The 21,632-nt window shown below is 43.9% G+C and overlaps 1 protein-coding gene across 2 annotated transcripts in view; it reads left to right on the top strand.

The window, feature by feature from the left end:
* STAG2 (STAG2 cohesin complex component) overlaps positions 1–21,632 on the top strand; it is a 232,976-nt gene that overhangs the window by 149,397 nt on the left and 61,947 nt on the right. For both annotated transcript variants that reach the window (XM_082262770.1, XM_082262771.1), the window contains exons 21-25: positions 591–661; positions 4,079–4,166; positions 4,257–4,337; positions 4,443–4,535; positions 5,253–5,427. In XM_082262770.1, coding sequence (XP_082118896.1) covers positions 591–661; positions 4,079–4,166; positions 4,257–4,337; positions 4,443–4,535; positions 5,253–5,427 — 508 coding nt within the window. The remainder of the gene's footprint in view (positions 1–590; positions 662–4,078; positions 4,167–4,256; positions 4,338–4,442; positions 4,536–5,252; positions 5,428–21,632) is intronic.

Below are 21,632 nucleotides of genomic sequence, written 5' to 3'. Positions count from 1 at the left end.
TCATGGTTTACTTTCTGGAAGGACCAGATGTTCACATCACTGCCTGTGTGAATATCTCATTGGCCGGCCAGCGTAGGGGTTCTGGTTGGATCTTGAGGAGAGATGTTGAACTTGTAAGAGTACAGAGTACCGGCCACCTAGGCTTACAAGCAGTGATGAATTGGCAGTCCCGGGCCAAGGGAAAATGCATCATTCTTTTTCTGCTTGTTTAAGAATATTTAACAACCTTTTTGCCTACAGCCTGAGCACAGATTCCCTTTAAAACAGGGCAGTGCATTTGGGTACCCTAATTGTGGTGATGTTAAAAAGCTTAGGTATGTTTTGGATATTCGGTGTGGTTATTGGTCTGCTAGGAATAGTGGTCATGGAGTAGTAGCAATGGGTCATGGAACCTCCAGGAGTAGGACAGTAAGAATAATTAATGCAGTTTTTATTATTTAAATAGCTTTATAACATTTACATGTGACCTAGTTAGTCTGTTTGAAAAACACAAAGTCCATCTCATTCAACCAATACATATTTTATTTTAATGCTCTTTGGAATTTAGGAGATTTTGTGTTTATAGTGTTACTCTGATAATCCCTTTGCAGGAAGAGGAGCCAGATGAAGATGATGCATACCAAGTGCTGTCCACACTAAAGCGAATAACTGCTTTCCACAAGTATGTTTTTTTTTTTTTTTTTTTTTTTTATAGATATATTATTGCGTAGATGTTTCTCTTGACTTTGGCTTGGTTCACACTGCTAATGCGATGCTAATTTGGCGTAATTTTCAGTGCAATTATCTAGTGCAACTTTGATGCCACTTTGCATACTCTGTACTTTCTGTAAATCGCAATAGAGTAGCGCAAGAACCTTATTAGAAGTTGCGCCATGCTGGGTTGCATCGATTTATAATGGGCACCATTGAAATATGTGTTTTCTCCTTTAATGCTACTGTGCTACTCAAGTCTCACCAGTGTGAACCAGCATTTAAACCTAGTAATACGATAGAGTAAAGTAGAAAATTTTTGCTTTACTGGTGATGAGCTGTGTTTTGTATTTTTGACCGTTCCATTCTGGACGCAGCAAGACTCATGAATCAGGATGTATTTTGTTTGACATTTTTGTATGTGCTACATTGTGACCTGCATGTTTGCAGATGCCTATACATTTTATATGCAACTTAAAACATGCACCTTCTTCATCTCAGAATCTCAGAAATAAGTAGCAATTTCCCACTTTCTCCTATGTAGCAGCCAACATGCCATCTTTTTCTATACAGCAAAATGGAGCACCTGAAAAAAAGGAGTGGCTCTGTCTTTATAAAGCGGTATTAAACCCAAAAGCAAAAATATTTTTCTATATTTCAGCTTACCACTTCTTAAATGTGATGACTGCATTCATTTTCTTTTTAAGGCTTTCTTTCCTTTGTTTTTAGCTGGTGATCAAGACAGTAAGTAGTTTTTCCAACTGAACAAGCTGTCCTTCAGATGTAGCAGTTAGAGGTTTAGAGCCGGTTCACACATTTGCCAAGACCGACATCGCATGTGATTCGCAGCGCACTGCTTTGTAAATCACATGTGATGCGATCGCAGCCATACAATCTGTATTCGGACACAACTCGCACAGGACCCTTTTTTGGGTCCGCAGCAGAATCTGATTGCATGGGTGTTCACACCTATGCGATCCGATTCATGTCCGAACTGACAGTTCGCACTGCGGTATGCAAACTGATCTGGAGGTGTTAACTTTGCATTGACACCCCCAGTGATTTTCATATGGCAGTGTGAACTACCTGCGAGTTGAATGCGATGCGGGAACCAGCAGTGGATTTGCGGGGTTCCTGCATCGCATTTGTGTGAACCAGGACTTAAGACAAAGGTTTTACCACTGACCCGGTGCTTACAATAGCTTTTTTTTTATAAAAAATGTTTATTAAAGGAGCAGAATTGTTGCTGTAACTTATAAATTATAAGCTGGGGTTTGGCTTGAATTTGTTAGTGTATTTATGTATTTAAATCTGATCGTGCCTCTAACACTACCCCCCCCCCCCCCAGAATGACATTGCTGTTGTCTAAAGGTGTGTCTGTTGCTCCTTCATTCGAGTATAGGCACTCTAATACAGGAGGTTTTTCTCGCCAGATCACCAGGCAAAACCAGTGGGGAAAATCCAAACAAAGTAAAACTTATGCAGCCACATTACTTTCTTTGGTTTGGGGTTTAATACCACTTTAAGCTCCTAAACGTTTAAGTGTATGTAAAGCCAAAAGTTTTTAGGGTGTGTTTTTTTTTTTTTTTTGTTTTGGGTTAGCAAGCAAAGGTAATTATTAGCTTTTTGTTTGCCAGAGGAATTTTTAAGTTTTTTGCCCACATGGTAAATTCCTTTTTTTTTTTTTTTTTTTTTGCTAGAGTTTACTTAAACCCTAAAAATGAGTAGTAGTGTTTATTTATTTTTTATGCAAACCAAAATCCTGGATAATAAAATGGTTGTATCTGCATTGACGTTTGTGCAGCTTTATCCAGCGCAAATTTTCAGGGAAAAATTACACTAAAATGTATTTTTGTGAAAAACTAACACAATATTATACCCCATTTTTTTAAGGAATAAAATTGATCAAAAAAAGAATTAAAGGGACAGTCTAAAAAAAGAAAAAGTAAAATAAGAAAACAAAAAACTTAAAGCGCCCTCATCCCTCCGAGCTTGTGCACAGAAGCGAACACATAATTTAGTCATGCCCACATATGTAAACAGTGTTCAAACCACACGTGAGGTATTGCTAGAGTGAGAGCATGAATTCTAGTGCAAGACCTCCTCTTTGGCTCTAAACAGCCTGTAAAATTTTTTAAAAGGTCACTTATAGAGATTTTTAGGTATCGTAGTTTGACGCCATTCCATGAACGTGCTCAATTTTAAAACATAAAAACAACATTTAAAACAAACGGAGCGCACTGCTCCGACATTACATGCGATCAGCTGTGCGGTGCGAGTTTAGCCATACAGTTTGTATGGCTAAATTCGCATCGCACCCACAGCAAACACGCACAGGAGGCATTTTTGCTGCCGCATCAGGATCGGATCGCACAGCGGTTCACACTTGTGCGATACGATCCTGTGCGAACTGCACGATCGCACTGCGATATGCGATCAAACTGGGGGTGCCGTTAAGATTACATTGACACCCCCAGCGTATCGCATATGGCAGTGTGAACTGCCGGGGGTGCGTGTGCGATGCGGGAACAGGCTGCGAATTCGCAGCCTTCCCGCATCGCATATATGTGAACCGAGCCTTAAGGACCGCTGCACAAACATGGTATGACATAAAATATTGCAACGATCGCCATTTTATTGATAGGCTAGGGTCTCTTCTAAAACAATAAATAATGGTTGGGGAGTCTTAGGTAATTTTCAAGAAAAAAAATAATTTTTAGTTTGTGTATGGTGTTTTTTTTTTTTTTTTTTTTTATATATTTTCCTATGTCGTCTTTTGTCCTGTCAGGAAGATTTCCTTTTACTTCCTGACGTTCTCTGAGAATATTCTAACACCAGAGATTACAATGAGCTTCTGGTGGTCCTTGTATTTGTAGATGAAGGGCACTTTGATAATTCAGAGGCCTGTCCGTACACAAGATCAGAATATCGTACATACAAAAATACAGATTTTGACTCTATTGTACGATAATCTAAATGTTAGTACACTGCTTTCGTCCAAAGTGGTTTTCGTCTCTTTTTCCGAAGGGACAAACGCGAAAATTTTTCTTGTGCTATACCAGATAATACGATTTTCGTTTATTCAGTGCAGTTTTTGTCCGAAAAAACACAATACACATACATTACATCACTTCCGAATTTTTATTCTGTCGTATAAGAATGGAGACTAGCATGCAAAAAACAAAACGATCATTTGTCCGATAATCGCATTGTGTACTAGGCTTAAGGCCTTCTCTTGTATTTTTAGTTTTGGGTTTGTTGTTACTGTTGATTATTTGATGGCAAAGCCAGATTTGAGCAACAGTTGATGTAATGTGTAGGTTGAAAATTATAGCAATCAGTAGTTTTTAATGAATCTGTTTGTTTTTTTTGTTTTTGTTTTTTTCAGTGCACATGACCTCTCTAGGTGGGACCTATTCAGCAGCAATTACAAGCTATTAAAAACTGGTATAGAAAATGGAGATATGCCTGAACAGGTCTGTTTGTAATTCATTGAATTTATGCATGTTAAATTCCTAGTAACAGTTTTTTAAATATGCCTTTTTATTAAATTTTTTTTTCTTTAGATTGTCATTCATGCTTTACAATGCACTCATTATGTGATTCTGTGGCAACTGGCAAAGATATCCGAGACAGGTTCAACAAAGGTATATGTGTTTTTTTTTTCTCCTTTCTTTATTGATATAGTTTATTTGAGGTGCCATGTTAATGTATAACTTTGAGCTGATGGCGTTTTTTTTTTTTTTTTGTAGGAAGAGTTAATCACTTTGAAGAGGCAAATGAGAGTATTTTGTCAGATATGTCAACATTACCTTACCAATGTGCACACTGCTGTTAAAGAACAGGTTGGTAACTATAATTTTGACAAATTACTTTTTTTTTTTTTTTTGTGTAACTTTAGTATATGCAATTTACTAGTAGTATATTCAAGTTCTGTTCCATTTAGCTATAGTCCAGAAAAATTGAGGTGATCTTTGTACATCTTGTGAACTGATCCTAGATCCAGTTACAATTCCCTCATGTTGGTGTTACTTTATTCGGTCCATTCATATAAAATAGGCTGCCAGCACATAAAATGCAATTCACCAAAATGCCTCGTATGTGAGTGAATGCCACTTCTCATAGTCTTGATGTTTGGTTGCCATTCTAAAACAGGTGCCGCAAAAATGACCAGGTATTCTAGTAGCACACAGTAAAATGTGCATTTTAGCACAGCTCAGGTGTGAAGTCCGCTTTATCAGCAACCCTGTGGGTGACTTCTGTTGTCCCTAGAACAGGTTTAGTGGGAATATTTTCCAATGGGGACACTAGTTCTGATTACAAGATGGGATTCCCTAGTTTTAGAGGGATTTTTCACCCTTCCTGTTTTGGCTATGGGCCATTAAGTGACGTGAAATCTCTCTAATGGAGACACAGAGGACAATAATAAACCTTACAGGGGTTATAACCCTCCCTTTAACCAAAAAAAAAGTCTTCATTTATACTTTGCCACATGTGATGCATAAATGTGTTGACATGGAAAGCTATAATTTTAAGTTTTCTTTTTGTGCAATATTTCGCAGGCATTCACTATTCTTTGTGATGTGCTAATGATCTTCAGCCATCAGATTGTGGTCGGAGGTAGGGAAGCACTGGAACCTCTAGTGTATTCACCAGATTCTTCGCTGCAGTCAGAGCTGCTCAGCTTTATTTTGGATCATGTCTTCATTGACCAGGATGATGATAACAGCAGTTCAGGTAAATATTTGTTGCAAAAGACGTTAAACTTAAGATGTAGATACAAGTGTCTCCTCTATCGGTGCACTTCTGAATGTGTTGCTACATCTTTACTCTTAGAGGCTTGTTTATAAAGTAGGAACTGTCTGGATTTACCTGGGTTATACCTATACTTTTAGAAAGGAAATTAAAAAGCGCCAGCACAATTCTAAAGCACAGTACTGTAGTGCACTTCACGATTAGAGCCGGTTCACACTACTCCGACTTGGGACACGACTTGTGTGCCCTCAAGTCGCCCCAAGTCTTCTGTCTTCACAAATTCAATGTAAATGAATGAGAGCCGTCATAATATGCACTACTGAAGTCGCTCCGACTTTAGAAAAGGTTCCTGTGCTACTTCAAGGCGACCTCTATCCGACTTGTGCACATAGACTTCAACGGGAATTGCCTCTAAGTCGGATCCTTATCTTATTTCAAGCGACTTGTTATCAGACTTTCCAGGAAGAAGAGCAAGATTAGCCAGGCATTCCCCACAGACAAAGTCGCCTATCATTTAAAGTGGAGTTCCACCCTATTTTTATACTTACCTCCATCTTCTCGCTCCGGGTCACCTGAAAAAGAAATGGATAATCGCATATTTTTTTTTTTTTTTACTTACCTCGTAGCGAAGAAAAAATACTTACCTTACTTCCTTCTTCCTCCTTCCTCGGCCGCGGCCCGTCGTCACTTCCTGGCTCTGCAATGATTCCTGGGAGCTGAACGTCATAGCTCCCAGGAATCATTGCGCCTGCACCGGCCCCGACGTCACTTCCGGGTCGCGCGCGTCATCCCCTTCTAAATAGCTTCTGGGCATGCCCATAAGCTGTAGAGGGATGACGCGCGCGACCCGGAAGTGACGTCGGGGGGCCGGCGCAGAGCATCGTGGGACCAAAGAAGGCGGAAGAAGACTCCGAAGGGGATCTCGCTGGCTTCAAGCTGCCCACATCTGAGATGGCAGCGCTGGACAAGACGTTTGCAAGGTAAGTATTTGTCCTAACAGGTAAGTGCAACCTGGGACAGATCAGAGGCTAGCCATTGTGGAATGCATTAGCCCTGACTGTCCCGGGGGTATTAAAAAAAAAAAAAAAAAAAAAAAATCCAGGGTGGAACTCCGCTCTCAAATTAATCAAGTCTCTTCAAATTAGTGCACAAGTCTCTTCCAAGTCTCTTCCAAGTCGCGTTAAAAAGTCGCTCCTTCATGGGCTGACTTTCTGGTCGCGGTAGTGTGAACCGGCTCTTATGCCTTCCACTAGAAATAGTTTTTTTTTGTCTATGGAGGTACATAGTAATTGTAGTAATCCTGAAACCTTCATGTTATATTACTACTATCATGAGGTTGGAACAGTGGCAAACAAAACGTTAAATGAGCCCCTATATAGCCTTACCTCCAACTGTGATTCGTCAGATTTTGCTAGTGTCCTAGGAGGTTGGTTATCTTTTCCTCAGCTTTGCTGAGAGAAGATCTAACTATGTCTTAATTGTATAGTAAAGGACAAAAAGTATTCATAGACCCTAGATAATAGGCTCATGGTTGCCTACCGTACAGCCCTCTAGGATTCACTACAAGATGGTCTTTATTCTTATTACTGTGCTCTCCTGGGCATGCTTACCCTGTATTTCTCAGCCTACCTTCTTAGGGTATTTCTTTGTGGGGTACTAAGGTAGCTATGGGGGGGGGGAACCAGGCAAAGGGGAGCTGTTGCAACAGTATTGGGGAAAGCTGCGGAAAACCTTTTTACCTTGAGGCTGCCACCATAGCTGAGTCGAATCCCAATATGCTGGTTCTAGAACACAGAAGGGAATTAAAGAATAGTGAAGCAGTATTAAAAAAAGAGAATCCCTGCACTCGGGTGTAATATCTGTGAGCTGCTGGCACTGAAATTTGTGGTACCAAATTAAAACAAATTATTTAAAGAAAAGTGCAGCGCTGCCAATTTTTTGCAAAGTGAGCTCATCTGTAAACCCATACCCCCAAGTGTATCACCTAAAACTCATACAGTCACTGTTAATTATGCGTGTATTGATGACTCCATATGTTTTCCAATAAAGGACAATGTGATGCAATCAGTGCCTAAGTCCTCTAAAACCTATATCACCAAAATTTTGTGTCTAAGTGTTCATTTAATATTTACATTTTTTTTTAAATTGGTTGGTTGGTGTTTTTACTTGTAGTTATCTGCAAGAAATGCATTGTTTGGTGTTTTCTCTTTGATCCGCAATACTGCAAAGAGCAGATTATCACAATATATTACAATATATTCTTTTGCAATCTTATGTGGACACACAGTTTGATATAGGTTTTACTGAACTTTTGGTATTGTTCCCATTACATTCTTCTTTCTTTGATAAATATGTATGTATTGATTGCATATGTTTTCACATTTTCAATGCTGCACCTCTTTAAATATTTTAAGCAGTATTTGAAAAGCTGCAAAACGAGCAGTGTACTACAACTGAATCACTTTGTTGTTAATGATTTTTACTTTTAAACTTCTACGCTACATAGTGAGTTGAAAAAAAGATACAAGTCCTTCCAGTTCTACATGCGCACACTGACGCATACACGCACACGCGCACGCACACACTCCATATACACAGTTCTATACCCACAGTTGTTTCAGAGGAAGGCAAAAAAACAGTAAAGGATAAATCAGTTTGCTCCAGCAGTGAAAAAAAATCCTTCCTGATCCCCCAAGAGGTAATCAGATATTCCCTGGATCAAGTCTACCTTTAAATTTTCATCTCCATTTATTTTTTTGTGCATTTAGAAAATAATCTAGGCCTTTTTTAAAGCCATATATGGAGCTGGCCAGAACCAGCTTTTCAGGGAGTCTGTTTCACATTTTCACAGCTTTTACTTTGAAGAAGCCTTTCTGTATTTTGAGGTTAAATCACTTTTCCTCCAGACCTAAAGAGTGCCCACTTATCCTCTGTGATGACCTTAAAGTGAATAACACTGCACCAAGTTCAGTATATGGGCACTTATATATTTTATACATGTTGATCATTTCTCCCCTTAATTGCATTGTCTCACAAGAAAATTTTAGTTCAGCTAATCTTTCCTCTTAGCTAAGCTCCTCCATGGCTTGTTTGTTTGGTTGCTCTTCTCTGCACTTTCTCCAGTCCCCTAATATCTTTTTCTTTTTTTTTTTTAAACTGACGCCCAAAACTGAACTGAATATTCTAAGTGCTTTACATGTACACCTTTCCAAGTAATATGTGTTTGGTGAGGCACTTGACCAATTCATTAAATGCCACAGAAGGGAAGGTTTTACTTCCACAATGCATCTGGTAAAGCTGTGACTCAGAAGGGAAAAAAAGTCCCCCAGACCTTTTAGGTTCAATCAGTGTTTTCAAAGAGATGTTTCCCTACATTGCCTGGACGTGGTCTGATTTATGAACATGTACCTCAGGGCTACTGCTCCAATCAAGTACATGAATTCTCTGTTTGTTCTGTCCTCAGAAGCTCATAAGGGGCACCTTGTTTCAAAGTTCACCATTACACAATCAATAGAGTGTGATTGCAAATGCTTACATTCTCATAGGAAAATCTTCTCCTGCACTCTTGGTCTTCTAGGCATTTTGGCACCAAGTTTCTTTGCCTAATTGTTTCCCACTCTTGCTATTGCTTGTGGGCATCCTAAGGTATATTAAACAATCCGTGCACCGCATCTACTTTCATCTGTGTGTTTAGGACATAAAAAAATGGCAATATACTAAAGAAATACAAGATAATATTTGTGATACTTTTATTAATATGTATGATGAAATGCGTAGGCCGCAGCCACACATGCTACCAACCGTGCGCAGCCGGTTGTCAGCTATCTTTTGTTATTGCAGAAAGACCTCTTTTGGCGTTCCCGAGACATGCTTTTGCTATTTGACGTAATGTAAATGCATCCTCCTTTTTATTCTCAAATGGTTTACAGTATTACACTATATGTGGAGTATTTTTACATTTTATGCATTCCACGGCACATCCGGAGTTAGCTGGCTGTCAGAGGAGTCTGTTCTACTGGGCGAAGTTGTGTTTGAATCGTTCCTATATATCTTTGGGCTGCGTATGAGGATTAAACCCTTTTTCATGAGTGCTTGCTACCCACTCTTATTGGGAGGTCACATGCATTCTGGTAAGCCTCCTGTGAGAGTGATTGGTGTCACCTTGACAAATTTACATTGAATGTATGAGCCAGCTAAAAAAGTTAGGAGCCAGTTTTTTTAAACTTGCAAAGATCGCTGACCTGTGTATAGAGCCCTGTATGTTTGTAAACACAGGACTCTGCTGTGATTGGCTACAGCCAGTGTCAGCATGGATCAGCAGGGAGTGCCCACATGTGTGCCCCTAACCTGGAACAGGCTGGATGATGTACATGTATGTTATCCAGCCTGCTCAAGCCACCTGCCTGCAGTAAATGTAATATGGGCGGACAGCAGTCTGTATAATTATAGGGGAAAGTTGTGCTGCATTTGTGGAATTTTTATTTTTTTGAGGTGTGGGAAAACACCTTATATAAGTGAACCCTTTTTAGAGATGACCCGTTAGTCTCAAAAGGGGGGGTCACCACATTGTTCTGAATCAATGCTAGAACTCGATCCTTCTCCCCCAGGTAAATGGGCTGCTTCCAGGGACATGCTGCTGCCTGCTCCATCCCAGGATTCAGCAAGTAAAGGACAGCCTGGTCCTTCCATCCCACAGCCTCCTCCTCTAGCCTGGGGGAGACCAGCTACAGGCAAGGCTCCCAGGACAGACATATACACACAGGGAAGCCAGCAGGAACTACAGTAGCATGGAGCAGATTGGAGAGGAGCTCTGAAAGATGCCACTCTTCACCCAAACAACAACGAGGAGCCTGCGAGGGGTGGGGTTTGTTGGGTTAGCAGAGACGAGGGGAGCACTGAATGCAGCCAACACGAGCTACACCTGCCAAACCTCTTTCTCTGATGCCGTCTCTCACACAGCTCCATGTCCCAGGCTCGGGAAGACGCAATCAAAACCACTGGCGATGACGACTGAGGTCAGCCACTGACAGGGTACCGAGCCACTGCCAAGCCAAAAGCGAAGGCAGCGAGAGATGCGTGTTGCCTAGCCACCTGAAGCCTTACCTGACTGACAGCCACCGAGGCCAATCATAGGCGGGAATCCCGCGTCCCGTCCAACCAGTGTTTGTAATACAGGGGCGGGCCTTGCTTGAAAGAAGAAAAAAAAAGACCTTAAGGAGATGGCCAATGGGGTTTGAAGCAAGAGGGACTTGACGGGATATTCTGGGCGATTGCCATGCACCACAGCCAATCGTTTGGGGACTATGCTCACGCCTGGTGCCTAGAGTGACAAAGGCCAGGCGCCAGGATGCAATTTCTAGTTGCAATTGCGACCTGGCACCTGGGATTTGTCGAGCCCTGCCTTGGCTATCCTAGGAGTCTTTCTATTTCCATTTCAGCTTGTGGGAATTCATTTTTAACTGTTCATATGTCACTTTTTTTTTCTTTGGTGTAGGACAATTTATGGACACATTTTTTGTTTATAGTCACTGCTCCTCACTGTATAAAATGTATTTGGCATTATATATTCATGAAAGTATCTCAATATGGTGTAGGGTTATAGAGAAGGCACCCAGTGGGCAGGTCTTCTAAAGCTTTGCCAGTGTCCAATCATGTGAAGGTACATGCATATATAACCCGTGGTATATAAATATCTTCTATAGGACTCATATAGCGCCAACAGTTTATGCAGCGCTTTACAATGTGGATAAGGAATTAACTGGCAAGTCAAAATTCCTCTCTTCCAGCCCTTTTTATTTTTTTCAAACAAGAAAACTAGGTATATCATAGATTTCTTTTTTACTTTGATTAACTGCTCAAACTAGTTTCTACACAGCAGCTACCTGGCTGAAGGTATCCTCCGCAATTGATTTGAAGGCCATACCCAGACACTTTTGGACTAGATTGCAGGACTGGCCAGATATGTTACCTTTGGGCACTGGACTCTGCATTGTGGCACTTTACAGATTTCTTAGCCACAGAACACTCTCCAGGTCCGGAAAACACCACAGCCTTTGGTGTAATCCAGTCTGAGGGGGCTCATGCATTAAGTAAAGCTGGTCGAGCTGATGCACTGGGAGTTGCCTAATAGTTGATATCCTTTGAGTGTCATGTTGAAATTCCTGCCCTATCCATTGTACCACAGTAACTGTTAAGGCAGAGGGGAACAGAGTGTTGCATGCATTCTTTTTTTTACTTTTCAGCTTAGAGGTAGCACTTTCCTCCTCTATTCCTGCTTCTGAAGCACCTTCTAAATCAGCTGGTTTCTGCTGTATTTCCCTTACCCGCCTTTAGTGACTTGGGTCGCCTCTGTCTGCTTTCGACCCTCATCAGCATGTGCTGCTTGGGTTTGTGTGTGCTTCAGCTTGGGCCTAGTTGTCACCTCTCCCGATGCCTATAAAAGTGATCCCATGTTGAATCTGCCACCAGGACCACTTTAATCTGATGCCGATCGCCCACTGTATGAAAAAATTCAGCTTGCTGCTGCCATAAGCCCGGTATTTAGTTTTAATTATTGACATCTATATACAGTGGGTGGTCCGGTAGTGGTTAAAGAGATACTAAACCCACAACCCTTAAAATAGTCTGTATATGCAGTAAAGCATGCTTGTTACACTTACTACATTCAACACTTTCCAAACAGCGGGTCAGGATTCCTGCGTTCTTATAGGACATTCATGGGAGAATGACAACTCCTAAAAGTTTTAATCAGACACTGATAGAAGTAACAAGACTGCTATACACTGCTGATGAGATGATGATTAAGCAGTTTATATTTACTAAAATAATTGCATTTCTCTTTCGTTCATCGACAGACACAGCGATCCATAAATCATAACTACTGGGTTATATTGCCTCCTCCAGGAGTAGGACTAGGCAGAACAAAAAACACCTGGCTACGCCCATGGGCTATCCTCAGCTTGGTATATAACCCCCCCCTCTGCTCTAGGTGATCAGTTTTAAGCTGTCTAGTCAGGAGTAAGGACCTAGGCTCCTGACTGAGATCTCTGGTCCTAGCACTTTTTTCTCCTTCCTTACATCTTTTTTGTTTTTTCTTTTGGGAGAGCTACAATCAACTGTCTGGCTTGGCGACGGGCTGGATAATCTAGATCTAGTTGTCCCCCGAGCCCAGCCAGGGAGAGCATGCAGACTGCAGCTACGCGCTAGGTCGGCCGCGACGTAGACTCAAGGCTGGCCTGCGAATTAAACGCCTCGTAGGGTCACATACGACCAGGCTTGGGTCTGAGTAGCTGTGGGCCATTGGCCGACAGCCCCCCCTACTTCAGTGGCAGGGATTCTGTCTGGAGCATTACCCACACCATAGAAGGGTAAGTACAGTCACCCCTCTCCCTTTTTGGCGTTTTTTTTTGTTTTTTGGGGTGGACCCGGTTAACCTCCAGGGACAGTCGGACCTGCCTGCAGGTTCCCTCCTCACATTCTTAAATCCCTCAGTGAGCTGGGCTTCCCCCCACTCCCTTTCCCTCCCTGTCTGGAGTCTGGTAGGGTCCCAGGGCAGAGAATGCAGCGGAGACCCCTGGGGTCTTCCCCGCTATCACCACTCTGTAAGGTTCCTGAAATAGTGTGTGTACTGCCCTGGTAGTCTGGAGGGGTCCCAGTGTAGGAAACCCCTAGGTGAATGCCCTGTTGCAGTTTGGGTATAGTGCATGTGGGGTCTCAGTGCAAAGGGCGCAGGCAAGATCCTGGCAGCGTGCTTCAGCGTTTCTAGCTGATGATTGCCATTTTCCCTTAGTCTGGCTGGTCTCCGGTTGGTGACCATGTTTGTGTAGCCCGGTGATGACATGGGGCCATTTTCCCTTAGTCCGGGAGACGCTGTAGATGACTGAAGCCTTTTGGGGATGCCGAAGCTCCTTCTCTTCCTCAGTTTCATCTTCCTGTGCCCGGGACATATGAACAGGGTTGAGGTCCATGATGATGCTGGGTTTGAGTTCTCGGCACTCCTTCAGTCCGTAGGGTCCCTGTTCTCTCCCTCTCTGCTGATAGGTACCCTGAGCCTTGAGGGGATCCTTTAGGGGTGGCAAAAGATTGTTTTTGTACTGCAAGGTCTTCCTTTCCTTATGGTGCCTCGGCGATCGCATCTCCCCCACTGACCTCCTCATGGAGGTGGCAGGTCCCTGAAAACCCCAGTTTCTATGGTTGCACTGACTGCTGTCCTGCAGTCCTTAGTGTCTCAGGTGGAGGTGGCGTTGGGGGCAAAGGCCCAGGAGGAAGCTTCACCTGCCTTCCCCTGCTTAGTCTGTCTCATCTGATTCTGAGCCTAATGCGGCCATGGGCGTGGCCTGTCCAGGAGGGCTTAATATCACACCCCCGGATCCATCCTATAGTAAGGATGATTCCTCCATGGTCGCAGCAGCGAATGAAAAAGCTCAGGTAGACGTACTTATCACTGCAGTGTGTGAGTGTTTAAAATGGAGGATGCGGCTGATGTAGCCAAGGACGTGGTTGTGTCTTTTGGAACGCATAAGTCACCTCGCACTCCAAAGGTGTTTCCTGATGCAGGGCTGGGACAAGGTCATTTGGAGCCCAGGGCGAAGATGGCAAACTGCGCCCCCCCCACCCATTTTTTGCGATTCAGCACTGCGTTACTTTAACGGACAATTGCGCGGTCGTGTGACATTGTATCTTAAAAAAAAAATAAAAAATTCCCACAAGTAGAGCTCCTTTTGGTGGTATTTAATCACCTGTGCGATTTTAGTTTGTTGGACTATAAACAAAAAAAAGAGCTACAATTCTGAAAAAAACAAAACAATATTTTTCACATTCTGTGATATAACTATATATAACTATAATTCCCCCAAAAAAAAAATTAAAAATCTTAATTTTTTTCAACATTTTAGGCCAATTTGTTTTCTGCTACATAAAAAAAAAAAAAAATCGCAATAAGCATATTTTGTTTGGTTTGCGCAAAAGTTATCACGTCTACAAACTACGGAAAAGATTTATGTAATTTTTATTGTTTTTTTTTGTTTTTTTAATAGTAATGTCGGCTATCTGCAATTTTTAGTGGGACTGCGACATTGCGGCGGACAGATCGGACCCCTAACTGACATTTTTTGACACTTTTTTGGGGGGACCAGTGACAATACTACAGTAATCAGTACTAAAAATATGCACTGTCACTGTAATAATGACACTGGCAGGCAGGGAAGGGGTTAACACTGTGGGTGATCAAGGGGTTAAATGTGTACCTGGGGGCGTGTTTCTAACTGTATGGGGGGTGGGCTTGTGAAATTACCATAGAGACCTGTGTTCCTATATAGAAGGATCACAGGCGCTCTATGATCATTCCAGGGAGAAGAACGGTCAGCTGTGTTTACAACATCCGACCGTTCTTCTCTCTCAGCGGGGAACGATCGTGGGTGTCAGGCGGCAATCGGAGTCCCTGCTGACGTCACTGGGTCGCACGCTCACCCCCTAGCTGCAGGCGTGCATCCAACATATACCTACGTTGGTTCGCGCAGGAGGGCCGCCCTGCTGCAGTATAACTGCAGCGGGCGGTCTGGAAGCGGTTAATACTTACAATGGTGCCACTACTGCAGCACAAAGTGCTGCAGTGACCAGGGGCAATACATTAACCCCCTCATGCTACATTTTAAAAATTAACACCAGTGGCAGTAATAAACACAAAGACCCATGCTGCATATCTATTTCAGAAATTAAATACAATTGGTTAACCTCCTCCTCTCAGCCAGACCCCCCCCCCAATCTAAATAGTTGACCTGCTCTCAGCCAGCCAGACCCCCCCTAATCTCAGTCAGAACCCCCCCCCCACTAATCTAAATAGTTTACCTCATTTTAACCAGACAGACCCCCCCTCAGCAAGAAACCCTCCCACTAATCTAAGTTTACCTCCTCTCAGCCAGACCCCCCCCCCCCCCGATCTGAATAGTGTACTGTACCTCCTCCCAGCCAGAAACCCCCCTCCCCCCCACTGATCTGAACAGTTTACCTCCTCTCTGCCAGAAACCCCCTCCCCCATCTGAATAGTTACCAATTTGTTTTCACTTCACCAGGCAGGCTTCGCACTGCTGCAGACAGAGACAGTGCCTGTGCTGTTCTGCTTTCCCCTCTCTTCGGCTCCTCGAGGTAGTGGCTGAAGCAGGAGAGCATAAGCTCCTCCTATTCAGGTCGGCTTCTCAGTCAATGACGTCATGGCCGGGACTACAGAGAGCCTGTGGGGGGGGGGGGTCTCAGCTCCCCGACAGAAGAACAGAAGCAGAAGGGAAGGCTTCCTGTCTGTGCCGAGTGCAGGAGCGCACTCGGCACATTGCAGGCAGCTAGAGGCTGGCGGCCAGCAATTAATTTACACACACAGTCAGCAGCCAGTGTGTGAAACAAGTTGTTCAGAAGTGGCGCCCCCTCTCTCCAATAAATGTTACCGCCCAGGGCACCCGCCCCTTCCGCCCCGCCCTTGTACCGTCTCTGTCCTGATGTGCCTTATTTTGACAGTTTTTCCTGTAACGAATGGGAATAACAAAAATAACAGTTTGTGGTCCCCAAACGTTTTGCTGTACGTTAACCTTTTGAGGAGTCACTTTAAAAAAGTGGACTAGTTCCCCAGTGGTGGACCCTCCTGTTTCTAAATTGAATAAAGCAACCATAATCCTAGTAGAGGAATCCCCGTCCTTTAAGGACCCAGCTGACAGGGAAGGGGTGGCTGTGGCTTACAGCAGGTTTACTATGGCTGCTTCGGGATTGCAGACAGTCTTTGCCTCAGCCCTGGTGTCTCAGACCCAAGCTTTTGCGCCAGGGCCTGGGGGATGAGCAGGTCCTCACTGCTTTTTTTTATTTAGCGGACCTGTTGGTCCATGGGCTGCAGTTTGTGATGCAGCTTTGGATATAGCTCCTGTGCTGTCCAAACTTTCTGTTTCAGCGGTGGTGGTTAGGCGCATGCTGTGGCTTAAGAATTGGTCCGTGATGAGAGCTTTCTTGGAGGCTTTGTCCGGTCTGCCCTCTAAAGGCGATCGCCTGTTTGGGGCTACCCTGGATGACATCATTAAGGCTCTCATGGGGGGGGGGGGGGGGAGTACCTACCTTCCCCAGTCAGGAATAGGGAAGGAGCCTCGTTGCAGAGGGGGGCCCTCATTCTCAGCCCATCGAAAATTATTTTGTGCCGTGGGGATAGAGAATAAGGGAAATGGATCATTCAAAGCTTCCCCGGGAGGTTCCAAGCAACCTTAGTCTGGTAGGCCCAGAGCTTGATTCTCCGAACCCGCAGACAAGACCCTTTAAGCATGAAGATCTGCCCTCACCCATAATTGGAGGGAGGGGACATTTTTGCTTGTTTCTGGCCCCGTGGACCTCTTTTGTGAGCATCAAGGAGGTCCGCAAAATGTATCTTTTGGGGGTACCCAGAAATGGTGACCGAGTTTGTTCTTTTCAGGCTTTTTAGGTCCTGAGTCTCCTTGTGCGAATTTATTTCCTGCAAAGGTTCAGGCGATGTCTGAACTACCTAAGGTCCCCCCTATCCCTGTCCAGGAAATGTAATTGCCTAGGTCTGATTTTAATTCTGATCAGGGTGGTCCTTCCTCTGGACAAACTACAGGGACCACAGGCCGTGATTCACCGGCTGCTGTCACACAGATATTCCTCTCTCCCGATTTGCAAACAGGAGTCTGGTGGTATCCACCTTCAAGACAGTTCTGTTTGCACAGTCCTACATGCAGCTCCTTTAGCAGGTTTGGCTCCACAGGAGGATACTGAAGTTCCTGACGAGATGGCTGGTTCCTCTGACAGACGCCGCAGGCCACGCTAAGGCCAGTATCCTCCTCAGGTAAGGCTTCTTCCGCAGAGTCAAGAGTGAGGATCTTCCAATCATCTTGATGGCCGTAAGCATCACTCGGGGGCTTCCTCTCAGAGAAGACCAGTTGTCCCAAGGGCTGATGTACTATCCTGCTTTAGTTGCTGCTTGATTGGCTTCGCTATTGAAAGCCAGGTACGGAGGGATAGAGGTTTGTCTTGATCAGTGATCCTTACTATGGTGAAGGGTGAGGAAGTTGTCTTCCAGATATACCATCGTACGTGAAAGCATACATTTCTTGGTGTGAGTCGATTGGCTCTCGTCCTTGATCCTTTTCTGTGGCTTGCGTCTTACCCTTTCTTCAATGGGGCGTTGATCAGAAGTTGGCCTTGAGTACCATAAAGGGCCAGGTGTCTGCCTTTGCAATCTTCTTTCAGCGACCTCTAGCCACACACTGTTTAGTTTACACCTTCTTTCAGGGGGTTCGACATGTGGCCCCACCTGTACGGTCTCTTTTGCCTCCATGGGATTTAAATTTAGTGCTTTCGGTTCCATTTGAGCATATTCAGGAGATTTCCTTGTCTACGTGATCCCAGAAGGTGACATTCTTGGTGGCTATTACCTCGGCCTGCAGGGTATCAGAATTGGCGCCATTATCCTGTCGCAGTCCCCATTTGGTGGTCCATAGGGATAAAGTGGTTCTTCGTCCCTGTCCATCATTCCTGCCCCAAAGTTGTCTGACATCCATTTGAATGAGGACATTGTGTTGCCTGCCTTGTGTCCCAAGCCAGGTCATCCCAAGGAATTTGCTTTGCATACCTTGGATGTGGTTTGTGCGATTCTGGTGGATCTGGCCGCTACAGAGTCCTTTCGGAGGTCAGACTCGCTTTTTGTGGTTACGGACAGACCAAGAAAAGGGCTGGCTGCTTTTTCGGCTACCCTCTCCAGATGGATCAGACAGACGGTGACTCAGGCTTATACCATTAACCACTTGCTGCCTGCCATATAGCGAAATGACGGCGGCAAAGTGGTTGCACTATCCTGACTGGCCGTCATATAACGTCCAGCAGGATAGACCGCTCTGCATGCCCCCAGGGTGCGTGCACGGTGGCGCGGTGTCACTCTGACTCACTGCATCTCTGATCCCTAGGAAGTAGGCTCTTTACCATGTGACCAGCTGTGTCCAGTCACAGCTGGTCACATAGTAAATAGGAAGTGCTGTTGATCGGCTTTCCTCAGCTCACACCTAACAGGCGCGAATAGAGGAGAGCCGATCGGCGGCTCTCCTTATGGGGGGGTCTGTGCTGGTAATCAGAGCATTGATTACCAGTGCAGACCCTTGGGGGATGCCACCAGGGATTGCCCACCCATGCCACCAGGGATGCCAATCAGTGCTCAGGGAGCCTGCCAGTGCCCTGCTCATCAGTGCTGCCCATCAATGCCATCTATCAGTGCAGCCCACCAGTGCCCATCGCCATCTCTCAGTGCCACCTATCAGTGCCTGCCAATGCTGCATATCAGTGCCCATTAGTGCTGCATATTAGTGCCCCATCATCAGTGCCTATTGGTGCAGCCTCATCAGTGCAGGAAAAACATATTTATTTACAACATTTTATAACCTATTTCTTTGTCAAACTTTTCGGTCATTTTTTGTTTATCAAAAAAAAAAAAACAAAAACCTTGCGATGATCAAATACCATCAAAAGAATGCTCTATTTGTAGGAAAAAAAGACCTACATTTGGTTTAGGTACAGTGTTGCATGACTGCGCAATTGTCATTCAAATTGCAACAGCGCTAAAAGCTAAAAATTGGCCTGGGCAGGAAGGGGGTGAAGTGCCCTGTATTGAAGTGGTTAAAGGTCAGATTACACCTTTTCCTGTCACGGCACATTCTACCTGGGTGCGGAGTGCTTCTTGGGCCTTCCGTCGTCGGGCATCAATATCGCAAGTTTGGAAGGTGGCCACTTGGTCGTCGGTGCATACCTTCACAAAATTCTATAAGGTAGATACTTTGGCACCTGCAGATTCTTTTGACCGCAAAGTTTTTCAGGCTGCTGTTTAAGAGGGGTTGTTCCCTCTTGAGGGGTGTTTTTCTTTAAACTTTTTTATTTTTTTCAGGCAGGGCTCCTGTTGTCCTGGTGGGGGCATGTATGTTTAGCCTTGGGTGATTTTCCCCACCCTTCATTTTTTTTTTTGGCATTGCTTTTGGACGTCACACTAGTTACGATTTATCGAGTGCGGTGTCTGTCGATGAACAAAAGAGAAAATGGGATTTTTGTACTTACTGTAAAATCCATTTCTCTGGTTTTTGTTCTGCATAGTCCTACTTCTGGAGGAGGCAAAATAACCCATTAGTTATGATTTATGGAGTGCTGTGTCCGTCGAGGAATTCAGAGAAATGGATTTTATTGGTAAGTACAAAAATCCAATCTTTCATGTTTGTGTACTGGGGGAGACCAGATATAGTGAATGCAGGGTCATGGGTTTAGGAACACTTTAAGGACTCCACTTTCAAGCGTTTCAAAGTCCTTTTTTAGAGCTTTTTTATTATGACTGGTCCTCTCCTACTTTTTCAAACCATGTCTGACTGGTCAAAATGCCCCTATTGGTTGATTTCTTGCTTTCAGAATATGAGGAGCTGATATCTGTAACATTTTAATTTTAAAAATGTGTCTTCTGTAATTGCATATGCATAGGGCATTTTGACTAGACTATTTGATTGCTGAAACACTTGTGTAAAAAGCATTTGATTTACCTTGCGTTAGAGGGACAGGTTCTCTTTTCTTCAGCTCTTAACAAGTACATCATGGATTGTACTGGTGGACGTAGCACCCAATCCTTGTGAGAATAAGTCTATAGATTTTAAAGTCTCCGCCCTCTTTAACTGATTAGAAATGTCCATTTTAGTTTCTCCACTCTTTCACATTAAGCTCCATGTTGAGACCCTCCAAGCTTGACTCCTTGTCCACCCACACAGGCTGGCACCCAGTCTTCCATATCCTCCCTCAAACTTTACCCAATTGTCTTCCAGGACAGCTCATGAGAGAAGCACCTCCTCGAACAGGAAACGCATCACCAATACACTTTAAAAGGCAGTCCCTCAGCTTAACTAGTCAGTTTTGCGTTTTTCCTGACAGGGGAGATGCATCACCTGGAACCTGGGTAAGGGAGGCCTCTGTTCTCTGGCTTTTTTTGTTACACCCACACCTTTACCTACCTGGCTCCACTGGGAGCAGCTAGTAGGATTTTCTGCAAGATGACCCTCCAAGACCACCTCTCAGACAGGAAAGTAGTAGCTTGGTTCCCTTTCTTTTTCTGTGCCTGGCGAAGGCCATGACTGGAAGTGGTATACCCCCTTGATAGAAACCAGCAAAGGCAGCATTGGTGCATGCACCCAGACACCTGGCTGGGAACTGTCTGCATTATAGGAAATGTTTTGGCGGGGGATATCTGCAGTAGCTACCTCCTGACTATATATACTGACATATTGCAAAGGTATAATACATTTATGTAATGTCTCATACTTCATCAGCACTTAATTTGGTCTGGGGTTTGAACCAGTTACACTTTAAGCCCTTGTCAGGGTATGTGTTATACTCATGTACTTCTAACATCGATCCCATGCCACCGTGTTAACTATCTAGGCAAGGTCTTTTACAGCTTGGTAACACTTGTTTTGCAGAGTTCTGCAGCCAATTAGTGTTTTAACACTAGGACCGACAGGTCTAGTGTGTTTCCTGTGCTCTTTTGGTGTTATCCATCCTAGACCACAGTTTTAGACCTCTACAAGACTTCCTTGTAGTAAATGTGTCATCTATTTAGAACATGTAGAGAAGGTCAAAGGGTTGCTCTACAGCACGAGTGTGATGCTAGAACCATTAACACTAAATCTTTTAACATATGCTTTACTTATGAGCACTTGGGGTATCTATCTTGTATTTCAGTGGTTCTTCGTAGCTTTCTTTCACATGGGTGGAAACTCTGTTTCTCCAGTTTTTTAAGGCATTTTATCAAATGTCTTGTCTTGCTTCACTTAGTGTGGAGTGTTGCAACAAATTTTACACTTGCAACCCTAAGCCCATTTTGCAGGTCATGCCTCAAGAAATGTTGCTACAGGGGTATACCTATATTTCTCTATCGCTCATTGACAGACGTAGTCCTCGGTGATTCAACACCCTCGGGTTATGCTGCCCTCTACAGGAGTAGGACTAGACAGGAAAGAAAACGTTCTGGCCACACCCTAGGGGCATTCCCAGAGGGTATATCCTCTCTCTTCCTGCTCTAGCAAATCATTTTTTTTCTGTCTAGTTAGGAGTAAGGACCTAGGTACCTTGCTGGGATCTTCGGTCCTGGCAGGATTTTTTTCTTAGAAAAGATTTTTTAGACCGCT

Source organism: Pelophylax lessonae, assembly GCF_965119305.1.
Source record: "Pelophylax lessonae genome assembly, chromosome: 7".
Lineage (NCBI taxonomy): Eukaryota > Metazoa > Chordata > Amphibia > Anura > Ranidae > Pelophylax > Pelophylax lessonae.
The sequence above is the reverse complement of the archived record's forward strand: the minus strand, read 5'-3'. Positions and strand labels throughout refer to the sequence as shown.